Below are 12599 nucleotides of genomic sequence, written 5' to 3' on the forward strand. Positions count from 1 at the left end.
TTACCTGAGGATATTCTCTCTTACTTCTTGTGGCAGATTTTATTTTACCAAGGTCACAACATTGGGCGCTTGGGTGTCTCAGTTGGTTAAGTGTCCAACTTCAGGTCATAATCTCTAATCTCGTGGTTTGTGGGTTTGTGCCCTGCATCGGGCTCTGCACGGACAATGCAGAGCCTGCTTGGAATTCTCTCTCTCTGCCCCCGTCCTGTGCTCGTTTGTGCTCCTTCTCCTCTCTCTCCCGCTTTCTCTCTGTCTCAAAATAAACAAACTTAAAAAAAAACACAATTAAAAAAAAAAAGGTCACAACATTATCTTGCATTCCTCATGCTCTTCTGTAATGTGGCCTTGCAAGAAAGAATGGCGACCTAATTTCCCTGTGCTTGGGTATAGCCTGTCCTTGGCGACTCGATCAATGTAGTACCTACCGTAGAAATGATAATGATGCTTCATGGCTTCTGTGACAGGGTCAGAAAGGTTAAACCTACAGCTTTCACTTGGTTTTCCTGAAACACTTACTCTCTAGACAATTCCTTTAAACATTCCTACCTCTCCTGACCTACCTGTTACTGTGCCAAGCCAAACCGAATGGAGAGGCCTTGTGTAGGTGCTGTAGTTTACAGTCCTCACTGGGCCTGTTCGTCAGCCAGTTCAGCCCAGATGTCAAATACACAAGTGAAGAAAGAGGTCCTCTTCGAAGTAGGTCTTCCAGACTCCGCTTTTGCAGCTGTTGAAGTCAATACCAGTCATTTGACTCTTCCTAGATGAGGTCCCAGATACTGTGAGGCAGAGGGGAGTCAGTTCTGCTTTTCCTTTCCAAATTACTAACCTGTAGGATCTCTCTCTATAACAAAGTGTTTCTTTTATACCACTATGTTTGATTGGTGGCTTATCAGACAACAATACCCTTCTTTTCAGTAGGGTATGCGAGAGGTAAATGTTTCAGTCCCTTCATACCTGAACTTCATTCCTAATTGGTTTTGGGATTCTTGGTGATGAAATAATGCACTCTCAGAACTTCGAGGTTACTTCTCCGTTGTCTTCATGCGTCCATGGCTTGCCAGTGAAACATGATGTAAATCTGATGCTCATTCCACGGTGAGGGTAGCATTTTCTCCCTTTTGAAGCTTTTCGGATTTTTGAGCTTCAGACATTTCAAAGTGCACGTAGGCAAATCTCTGATCCATTTCTGTCTGAGGACTCACATCTGTTTATTTATCTCAGTATATTTACTTTAAAATCTTTTTTTTTCTTTTTTTACTCTTTTCTCAAGATTTGGATTCTTACGGATTCATTACAGTTGGTTTCTCCCTTTCACTGTGTTGTCCATCAAATTTAGGTGATCCTCGGCTGTTTTATTGTTGATTTTGTTTGCTTTTTGACATGCCCTCTTACACTGTCTGCAGATTCTCAGTTCGTAGCTGCCTGCATCCAGAGATTGTTAGGAATCGCATTGTACCAGGGAAAGTGGAGGGGTTCCTGGTCTTCCTAGGTGTCGCTAGATACTGGGAAATTTTCTGACCCTTTGGGGATAGATACATGTATTTACTTCTTTTACCCATGGGTCTGGAGGCAGCAGAAGAGGTGATCCATTTGCTCCTACTGAGGTATTTCAACCGATTATGCTTTGGTTTTCTTCAGGGAAGTCTCTGGCTGCCCGTGTTTGCTGCTTCGGTGCATGGAGCAGTGCCTACTTTTGGCATCAGTTTTTTTCCCTCGGAAAAACCTGTGGGTATATGATTACCTCCTTTAATCTGATCTCATCTGCCTTTTGTCTTTCAAAGAGATTCCTGATCATTTTGATTTTTCTGACGACCCCGGCCCAAGCTACATCGGAGTAGCTTTTATTTTTCAGGACTCTCTATGAATTTAAGACACTGGTGGGACCCTGAAGCAGGTGTTCTGTCTACCATTTTAGTCTAATTGTGGTAGTTTTGTTTAAAATGCACAGAAATCTCACATGCTGTGTTTATGTGCACATGTAGTTCTACTTTTTCTTCTTCTGACGGTTCTTTCTTTCTTAGGCTACTCTTATTACCAGGTTGAGAATCTCTTAATCTTGGATCTCTTCATCTATCCTTGGATCTCACTATTGATAAAAATTCTCTTTTTGTGGATTGTATTAAAAAGCAAAATTATACTGTTTTAGTTTATGACTTTAATTTTGACAAGATTGCGTAGAATATGTTATCAAATAAAGTGTTACAATATAGCTTGCAGAAATTTTTAGAAAGACACTGTCTATGTCCCACATTTTTTTCTGTTGTGTATAAGAAATATTTAGAATGATTTTTAGTGACGAAAATAGCCACAATTTTATGAGGCTTTAAGAGTCAGTTTTTAGTATGTTTGTATAGGCTTTTATTTTGAATAAACCAGAGTGCTTATTTCTTCCCTAAACTGGTGATTTAATTGAAACTTCACTATATTAAAGAAAGATCTTTTTTTTTTTTTTTTCCAGAGCAGCATCTCAGACATGTCGAAAAGGATGTTTTGATCCCTAAAATAATGAGAGAGAAAGCCCGAGAGAGATGTTCTGAACAAGTTCAAGGTAAGATTCAAATATTCATATAAAGATCAAATACATTTTTTATAATATGATCTGAATTTAATCCTTAGCCTTAGAGTCAAATAGTCAATGAATTAATATGTATGAATTGTTTCTCACCCTTTCACTGAGATACCAATATTTCAGCTTTCAGAACTTCCAGACGGTGTTCAATTCATTTACAATTTAAAAATATTCTCCCAAATTACTAAGAAAAAATATTTTTTCCCAGAAGTACAGTTGTATGTAGAGAAAAACTTGGTATGAGTATTTTAGAGAAACAAGTTATTCTGGCGATTTTGATAGGGAAAGAAGAAACATCAAATGTAACATGTACCTGTTTTTTCCTCATCAACATATCCACACAGACATATATATTCTAAGATGATTTTCTTTGAGGTCATTGTCTATTATTGAATTGTTAATGGAATCCCAGTACTACTTACAACGAGGCCGGGTTTTTTTTGTTTTTGTTTTTATTTTTACTTCTCTGTATTTTACATCTCTGAGTGAAAGATATTTCTGTAAATGCATGCACTAGGCACCCACACGCACATATTTTCTTTGGAAAATGTTTCTTAACGTGAATTATTCCTGTATTCTATAAATCTAGAGCTAATGGTTGATTAATATATAACATTTAGTGAAAAAATGTAAACGGAGCAGCAGAAGGTGAAAAATGAGACCACAAATGGTGGGTAATTAGAAAAGCAGACGCAGTATTGCTGCAGAAATGCCCTCTTAAGAAATTCTACCTCATGGAATGGCCATCTAAAAGGAGTAGCAAAGTTCTGCTGATGTAGACTGTTTTTCTGGCTGCGGAGCCACTTTTCCCTGTAGTCTCTTCCTCCTTGAGGGACCTCAGTGATTCTTTGTGAGGACGATGGGCTGCAGTTCCATAGCAAGTTTCTCGACAGGAGAGCCAGGCTCTGTCAACTGTGTTTCGGGACTGTGTCAACAACGTTTGGATGCTGGGAACATTTCTGTCCCTTTAATGCTCTTCTTTGAGAATGACCTTTGGAATCGATGGGAGCAGTGAAAGAGTAATTTCTTAGAGCGGACCTTGTGTGATGATCATTTCTGTTTCTTAAATGACTTCCTATGACCTATTCCAGTTTGAGAGCCATTCATAAATTAGATTTAAATTAAATCCATCCATAAATCAGTATATTATCAATAAGTTGATAGTATCATTCTGCGATACTAGCTTTGCTTTCACCATGAATTAGTTGTTTAATCAGAGCACCTCCCTTCCACCCACACCCCCAGGTGTCAGGAGAAATTAACCCATTGCCACCTGCAGACAGGTTTGGTGCCACGCTGGCATTGGCAGGTGTCATGCTGATCATCTCAAGAGGTAATCCTCCACTTGCCTCAGAACTTAAAAAATAACTAAATATCCTGACTCAGGTGAGGGAGGAAAAAAATTAACAACGTGTAATGAAGTTACAGGGTTAACTTGTCACTACTAGGAAAATTTACTCATTACTGATAATTGGTCCAAAGTGATGAATATGAGCTATATTTATGGTGTTTTTAACACATTACTCTGATATCTAGAATGAAATAAACCTAGCTAATTCAATTATAGATTGAGGTTTTACTCACATGGTTCAGATGAAAATGCAGAATAATTAGAGTTTGGGTTTCAGAACTGCCTTTGCTTACTCTTAGTCAATGTAACTGTGTGTTTGGTTTTTGAAATGAAGGAAAGAGAGTATAACTTTAAAATATTTATTAGTTTGTGTTGCACAACTACTATCATAATGGTACAGAAAAATTTTTACTCTTCACTTTTTAAGTATTTAGATTCTAGTTTACAGATATGGTAAAATTGGTTTCAGGTGTAGAATTTAGTGATTCATCACTTCTTTATCAAAAGTTAAGTTTTTCGGGCATTGCCTTGGTTAAGCTTTTGTTTTTTTTAAATATGCTTAAAATCTTCAGAAGACTGAAAGCATCTTAAAATTTGAGGTCTGCTTGGGTTACTTCAATGCATTTGTCTCTATGAGAACATGTTTTAACTATTGGTTTTTGAATATTTGAATATTTTATAGATAATCGTATATTGATTTTTTTTTTTTTTTAGGCCATGTGGTCCAAAACAGAGTTAGAGAATCTAAAACTGATTATTTTATAAACAATAATCTTTAGTATTCTTCCTGCCTAACCATGTGATTTAGTAAAGAACATGCACTGGTATCATATGCTTAAGTAGTAGCAGAACAGCTGCATTTGAACTGAACAATAAGATGTAATTTAGAATCAGGACACTTCCCTTGTAGTTTATTTACTGTTTACGGCCTTTGCTTTATTAAATACTTATAGGATTTTATATAAAAGCATTATGTGTGCTAATTGTATAGTTCTTGGATAAAGATATAGGAATTTTAATAAGTGATCTGACTTTCTGCTAAGGGCCTGAAACCTGATTATGTAGGAAAGCTTTTCTGTTTGATTTTTTTTGCATGTCATTTCAACCCAGCTGATCATAAGAATTGGGTCAGACTGCCAGCAACTTAGGTTTGTGAAGGGAATGGAACAGCTTTTCCAGGGACAAAGAGAAATGAAATCACTTTCAATGAAAGAAAGATGCCTCATTATAGTCACCAACAGCAGTTATTGACAGCTACACTTCCTATTAACAAGGAGCATTTAACTAAGAGTTTGGCTGTTGGATCTTTGGACTTGATCTAATTTGCTAGCATTAATTAGTTTCTTTTGAGCACAGACACTTGGTGCTCACAGCTATAGATTTGGAGGGCTAATTAGGATAGAAAATTGAACAGAATGGGGTAAGGCATTAACCTTCAACCATTACCAGCTGGGACACTGATAAAGACCACAGAGTCCAAATGCTCCCTATTGATGTGACGAGTACCCTAATGAATATCAATTTCAGCCAGGTTGCTATATTCTTACTAGTTCTCTCTTCATTATAATTTTTAACCAGTTTCCGTGATACCTTCATTATCTATATATACACTATTGGTTTTTACTATACACTATTTAGTCTGAGTTGCACATTTCATCTTATGTTTAAACAGAATTAAAGTTTGTCTTAAGTAGCAGATCGCATTTCGAATGTTTCATTGTTACATACCTTAATACTTCGGAAATTTAACTTTTATTTACGATTATATAATCCTTATTCTACAGTGGATTTCTATAAAGTCGCAGTAACTTTACGATTTCAAAATAGTGAAAACTATAACCTGAAACAAGAAAAATCTCAGCTTTTGGGTGACAGTTAAGCAGTGTTTGTGTTAAACTGGTGTCGACATGACAATCTTTGTCTTTATAAAATAGGCTTTTTTGTGTTCTTTCTGAAAAGAAAAGTAGTACTCCTCACGTTTTCTTTCGGAATTTCACTTTGATTTGATGAGTAAAGGTAGCTTGACCTAGAGATTAGATGTAGAATTGAAAATCCTGATCTTGTTATTACATAAACTTTGACAAGATCATAAACTGTTGGTAGGACATGTATCAACAGAAAAGCAAGTGATCAACTGATTTGGATAGAAAATGAAACTTCATAATATTCTTCTTCTGCCAGTGATATTGACAGTGAATAGAGCTGCTGACGTAAATTACCAAAGTGCATTTGTAGACGTTAGCACAATGATCACTATGTTGGGAATGGAACTTAAGGAAAATTCTAGAATGTCCTGTCTCCCAGTATCCCCACTTCCCAAAAGCCAAAACAGAAATTCTCTTCCATCAAGTGTGATGGCGGAATCATTGCTTTTCTTGGATCTGGGAGTTACCAACGTGTGGTGTTTTAAAAGGAAGATGCTTTGATGACCTCTGGAGGCTACTTCCACCCCGTGACTTTTTCCATGTGTTTGACTCTTTGCTAATTTAATGACTTATATTTTCTATGTTAGTAATTTAATGATTTCTATTTTCTGTGTTAGTAATATCACTTGTCATATATGTTGTATGTAATATATAGTTTGTCATATATATACTGTAGATCATATGTATATATTAGTCAAGTATGCATTCTAATGTTATAGTTTCTCCTCTGGAAATAGTCCATGAGAGGTAGAGTCCCTGAATTGCTGTTTTGTAAAAATTCATTGTTTTGTTGCTTTTTTTGAATTGTATAGTTGGCATTTGATATAAAGTTTCCATGTTTGATAATGAATTTTGCTTTAAATATAATAACGCTTTTTTTGTTGTTATTGCTATGACACTTCAAGACCAAGAAAGTACTCTTGGGATGTACTGGGGTGGCCTGTACAGGGATGTACTGGGGTGGCCTGGATCGGTCTTTAACCTAGGTGTATCCTCCTGCTCACTGACTCCTTTCAGCCTTTGGGTCTTCTTTTACCTTATTTTAATGTTTCTTCTGTATCAGTGTCTTCTGCAGTCTTTTTGATCTTCTGGCCAAGAGGTTGGGTTAGTTGTTTTTTTTTTTTTGTTTTGTTTTTTTTAATGTTCATTCATTCATCCATCCATTCATTCTTGAGAGAGAGCGGGAGGGAGAAGGAATACCAAGCAGGCTCCTCACTGTCAGTGCAGAGCCCTGAGTGGGGCTCAAAGTCACAAACGGTGAGATTCTGACCTGAGCCAGAATCAAGAGGTGGACACTTAATCTTCTGAGCCACCCAGGTGCCCCAGGTGGGGTTACTTCTAAAGAAATTATATAAAGCATAAGGAAGCATGGATTGTTCACTTCTTTGAAACATTCCAGAGCAGTAGTGAACACAGAAGCTTGAAAAACTGCCTGACTTCTGTCAGTCACATGCAATTAAATATGTCACATTTTGCTGAATCCCAAAGAATGTGAGCTGATGATAAAATCAAATTAAGAATACTTTGGATATTCTTTAGGATGTCTACAGGCAGAAAACTACCCAAACATTTGTAAAACAAATTGGAGGGCTGTAGACTGCAGATGGTCAAAGTCATCAATCTATCCAACTGTGTTACTCGAACCTGCCAAAAACTTTTCCTTTGTTTGAATGGTGCTATTATTGCCACATATATTTTTGCCATTTAGTAGTTCACCAATGTTGACGAACGCTGAAGTGGAAATGCAGCTATTTTGGATAGACTAGGAGGGTAGTATATAAAATCTCCAAACATGATTCGTATCTGTTATGTATAAGGTTATGCTATGTACTCTAAGAAATATAGAGCAGTAAGGTACAGCTCTACAGAGAATATATAGAAAAATATATAGAAATACAGAGCATTAAGGTACAGCTCTACGGAGAAGAACTCTGCACCTGCAACTGTGGCAGGGATCTCCACAACCCCTGCTGGGTTTGGTGATTTGCTAAGAGGACTCACAGGACTCATCACATACTCATACTCATGGCTAAGATTTATTACAGGCAAAGGACACAAGCAAAACCAGCAAAGGAAAAAGGCACATGAGATGAGGTTCGGAAGAAACCAGGCTCAAGCTTCCAAGAGTCCTCTCCCCAATAGAGTCGCTCAGGATGTGCTTAATTCCTCCAGTGTTGAACTATGACAGCATGTGTGAAATGTTGTCCAGCAGGGAAACCCATTAGAAACAGAGTTTTTATGAGGAGTTTGTCACATGGGCATCCTTTGGTTAGCATTACCAAAATTTCAGACTCCCAGAAGGAAAGCAGGTGTTCAGCATAAACCATATGGTTTGCACAAACAGTTTAGACACGGTGAGCCACTCTTAGCAATTAGGGAATGGTGGGAACACTCCCAAAATCCAAGTTGTCAGGCACCGGCTAAAGGCCAACCGCACAAACAGGCTTTTCTGAGGATGGCAGCGTCAGTCCCACCATGTTTCCCCCCTGTCTGCCATGGACGTAATACAAATTAATTGCCAATAAGTATCTGTGTATGCCTATCAGGCCTGCTGTCATAACATTCGCTGCATGTAATAGACCTATATCTGACAAATACAGCTGAATTGTTTTTAAAACAACTGAGCAAAGTATGTAGCGGTCGTTACTCATTGATTTAGTGGTTCTCAGTTACATTTGTTAATTCATGCCTGTATTGTAGGACTGAATGGCTTATTATGACTGTCTTGTTTCTGAATAACAAGGCAATTGTGTAATAAAATTATAATTGTACATAAATAGTCTTGAATAAATTGGCTAGTTTTCTTCTCACAGAGAAAAGTGCAATCTGTTTTAGAAGTAAGTTAAATCTTTTTTAAAAATGTTCATTTTGAGAGAGAGTGAGAGCAGGGGAGGGACAGAAAGAGAGGGAGAGAGAGAATCCCAAGAAGGTTCTGCACTGTCAGCACAGAGCCCATCTCGGGGCTTGATCCCACAAACCGTGAGGTCATTACCTGTGCCAAGAAACCAAGAGTAGGACACTTAACCAACTGAGCCACCCAGGAGCCTTGAAGTAAGTTAAACCTTTAAATGCTAAATCTTTAAATGACTGACTTAGCTGGGAATTTTGTCGGGGCAGATGAATTTACTATTTTAGACATCTAATTTATGCAACTTATTTTTGAAGGTTTAAGTGTGAAAAGTGTACATTTGAACACAAAAGCAAAGAATTACATAACTTGAAACTTAGAAATATCGTTACAGTGAATAAATATTAACACAAAATATAAGCTAACTATTCTGCCGTTACTTCATTAGCAAGTTTTTATTATATTCCTTGCCTTTCAGTGGTTTTGCTATAAGAATTTTAAATATTTCACTTTAAGAGAAATTGTACTCAGATTTTTGGAGTACCATTCAATTAAACAGATACAGAAATATTAATCTGAGGCCCATAAACAAGTTTATCTGGCATCATATTTAATATATTTTAATATTTTAATATGTTTAATGTATTTAATACATTGGTTTTCTCCAATGTGTTTATATTTGATAATACTGTTTGCAAATATTTTAGTGTCAGTCAATGATTGTATGTTTTTATAAGCAAAAACAGACTTTTCACGTTCCTTTAAACAGTTGAATGGAACCTGAGGGTTATATGGAACATAAGTCATTCAAAAATGTTTAGTGAGTATTTCCTAGCCACCATTATGTGAACAGTGAATAAAGCAGACAAAAATTTTTACCGTTATGGACCTTACATTTCAACGGAGGGAGATAAATATTGTAGGTTATTATAAGTAAATACAAGTGATGTGGAGGAAACTAAAGTTGAGTGAGGGCCGTGGGGAGCACTGGTGCTAGAATGGGGCAGCAGTTTTTAGTAGGTGGGCAACGTAGGTCTCACCGAGGGACGTTTGCACAAAATGTGTGACAGGTGACGGAGTGAGATGTGCAGGCGTCTCTGGGAAGAGTGATGTGAACAGTACTTGCAGACATTGAAGCGCTAGACAGAGCTGGCATGTTTGAGGACCACCTGAAAGATCACTGTGGTGAGGTGGAATGAGTGAGGAGGAGAGGGAAAAGTGAGGGGTTCAGCAGGGTGATTGGGGGCAGAATAAAGTACCGAGGACTCACAGGTACTAGGGAGAGAAATGGAAAACTCGGATGGCTTAGAGCAGTGGAGAGAGACAGGGTCTGATTTACTGTTTAATAGCAACTGCTCTGTTAAGTATAAATGCAGTAGGGACAAGGGCAGAGTCAGGGACACCAGTTTAAGAGTGTGATTGTGATAATGCAAGAGGCAAGTGATGGTGGATTAAAAGGGTGGCAGCAGTGGAGATGATGAGATTGCACATCCCAGGCACCTGGGTGGCTCAGTCCGTTGAGTGTCCAACTCTTGATTTCAGCTCAGGTCATGATCTCACGGTTCATGAGATCAAGCCCTGCTTTGGGATCTGTGCTGACAGCACAGACCCTGTTAGGGATTCTCTTTCTCTCTCCCTCCCTCTCTCTGTCCCTCCCCCACTTGTGTGCACTTTCTCTCTTTCTCTCTCCAAATAAACCTTAAAAAATAGAATGAGCACATCCAAGATGTAATTTGAAGGTAAGAGGGCACAGGGAAAGACATAACTACTCCCTATTATTGTCCTGAACAAGTAAAAGGATGAAATTGTAGTTAGCAGGGATGAGGAAGAATGTGTGTGGAGAAATATTATTATTTTAGTTCAGTTTTTAGTGATTGATATATTAAGAGTTTAGTTTTGGACAGGTTAACTCTTGAGATGTCTATTAGGCATGTAAGTTTGAAACCATTGTGTTAAACAGTAGTAAAAATTAATCATTGTTTTAAAGGGAAACAAAGGGGTAGAATGTTTATCCAACTGCGGTGGTTCTGGTGTTTTTCCAATATTTTTATGTAAATAGTGCAAGTTCTCCTAGTGTACATTTGGCACACAATTTTAACTTGAACGATGCTAGATTAAAAGCTAACATTTTTATTTCTTGGTTTTCCTTTAAGATTCCACATAGACCACTTCCCTTCCAGAGCAAATCATAATTGCGCTGATTTGTTAATTTAACAAACTATGCTTCAGTACTAGTGGGGAAAATAATGGTGCTAAGTACTGAGGGGAATATGAGGTTATGGTCTCCTACCACAATGAAGAGATTAAGTTACCTATTCAGTATCGTAGGAATTGTTAATATGTCCTAGTTGATATTAGAATCCAGGTATCTTAATTCCCAGCTTAGTGCTGGAATTAACATCCCATTTAATTGTCAGACATTGCAAATATAGTTTATCTATGCTGACTTTAATCAGTTGGAAGTGGCTGCCTCGCATACTATGAAGGGGATCAGTCAAAAACAGCGTCAGGTGCCTGGATGGCACAGTCATTTAAACATCCAACTCTTGATTTCGGATCAGGTCATGACTTCATGGTTGTGGTATTGAGCCCTGCATCAAGGCTCCACGCAGAACTTGAAGCCTGCTTGACATTCTCCCCCTCTCCCCCCCTCTCCCCTTCTCTCCCCCCCCTCCCCTTCTTCCCCTTCCTCTGCTGCCCACCCCCCCCCCCCTCACTCTCCATCTCTCTCTCTCTGTGTCTCTAAAGTTTTTAAAAATATCATGTACCTGGTATAATTCGAATACCATTATAAATATATGTTGAAAAAAAAATACATCCAAAATGTAGTAAGTATCTGGAAACATGGGATAAAGAAGGTGGATAATAGGTTTCTTTTCCTCTGCATAGCTTTTTCATATTCTTCAGAATGAAAACATAAGCTTTTTTGTATCTTGCATGCACAAATAACAAGTTTGTAGCTTGATGACTTATTGTGACAGTAAACATATATGTGTAGCCAGAATTAAAGTCAGGAAATAGAAATTACCAGAAGCCAGCCTTCTTTGGGCCCTCTTTTAATCGCTCTCCCTTTTCTCCTTGCTAAAATCAACCACATTTTGCCTGAGAACTACATAGATTAATTTGCCTTTGTTTTGATTTAAATGGAACCATACAGTGTGTGATCTTTGGTGTCTAGCTTTGTTTACTCAACGTCGTATTGTTAGATTCATCCATGTTTTTGTAAGTAGTAATGGTTCCTTCATTTTCATTGCTATATAGTACCATTATATGGATGTGCTATGATTTATAGCATAGAAATGGGATTTCTGGATCATACAATGTATATAATGTCAATTTCAGCAGAAAATGTTAAACAGACTTCCAGATGACTGGAAGTATACCTGATGTTTAAAAAAACAGCCATAAAAGGGTATGAGAGTAAAAAGAAGGAATGCTGGGTAATTTTTATTTTTATAGAAAGGATTTTTAAAAAATTCTCCATAATGAACATGTAGTTTTTTAAAAAAAACTTTAAAGAATCAGATGTTATATTTAATAATACAAAACTTTAAAAATATAAAAAATAAAACCTTTTTATGTTCATACACTACAAACATAATAGAAAGTTCACAGATTAGGAAAATATATTTGTAATATGTGTAACAAAGGTTTGCTATCCTTAATTTATAGACTTCTTACCTGTAAGGAATTGGTGAACATCCAATTTAAAAAATAAGCAGAGCACAAAAAGGTTTTTTTGGACAAATTAAATTTTATTATTATTTTTTAAGTTTATTCTGAGAGAGAAAACATGAGTCAGGGAGGGGCAGAGAGAGAGAGAGAGAGAGAGAGAGAATATCCCAAGCAGGCTCCACACTGTCAGCGTGGTGCCTGACACGGGGCTCAAACCCACAAACCACGAGA

The 12599-nt window shown here is 37.3% G+C and overlaps 1 protein-coding gene across 1 annotated transcript in view; it reads left to right on the plus strand.

The window, feature by feature from the left end:
• Window positions 1-12599, plus strand: part of CMC1 (C-X9-C motif containing 1) — a 101751-nt gene that overhangs the window by 37051 nt on the left and 52101 nt on the right. Inside the window, exon 5 of the mRNA XM_043593319.1 lies at window positions 2459-2548. Within this exon, the coding sequence (XP_043449254.1) occupies window positions 2459-2548 (90 nt within the window). The remainder of the gene's footprint in view (window positions 1-2458; window positions 2549-12599) is intronic.

Source organism: Prionailurus bengalensis, chromosome C2, assembly GCF_016509475.1.
Source record: "Prionailurus bengalensis isolate Pbe53 chromosome C2, Fcat_Pben_1.1_paternal_pri, whole genome shotgun sequence".
Classification (NCBI taxonomy): domain Eukaryota; kingdom Metazoa; phylum Chordata; class Mammalia; order Carnivora; family Felidae; genus Prionailurus; species Prionailurus bengalensis.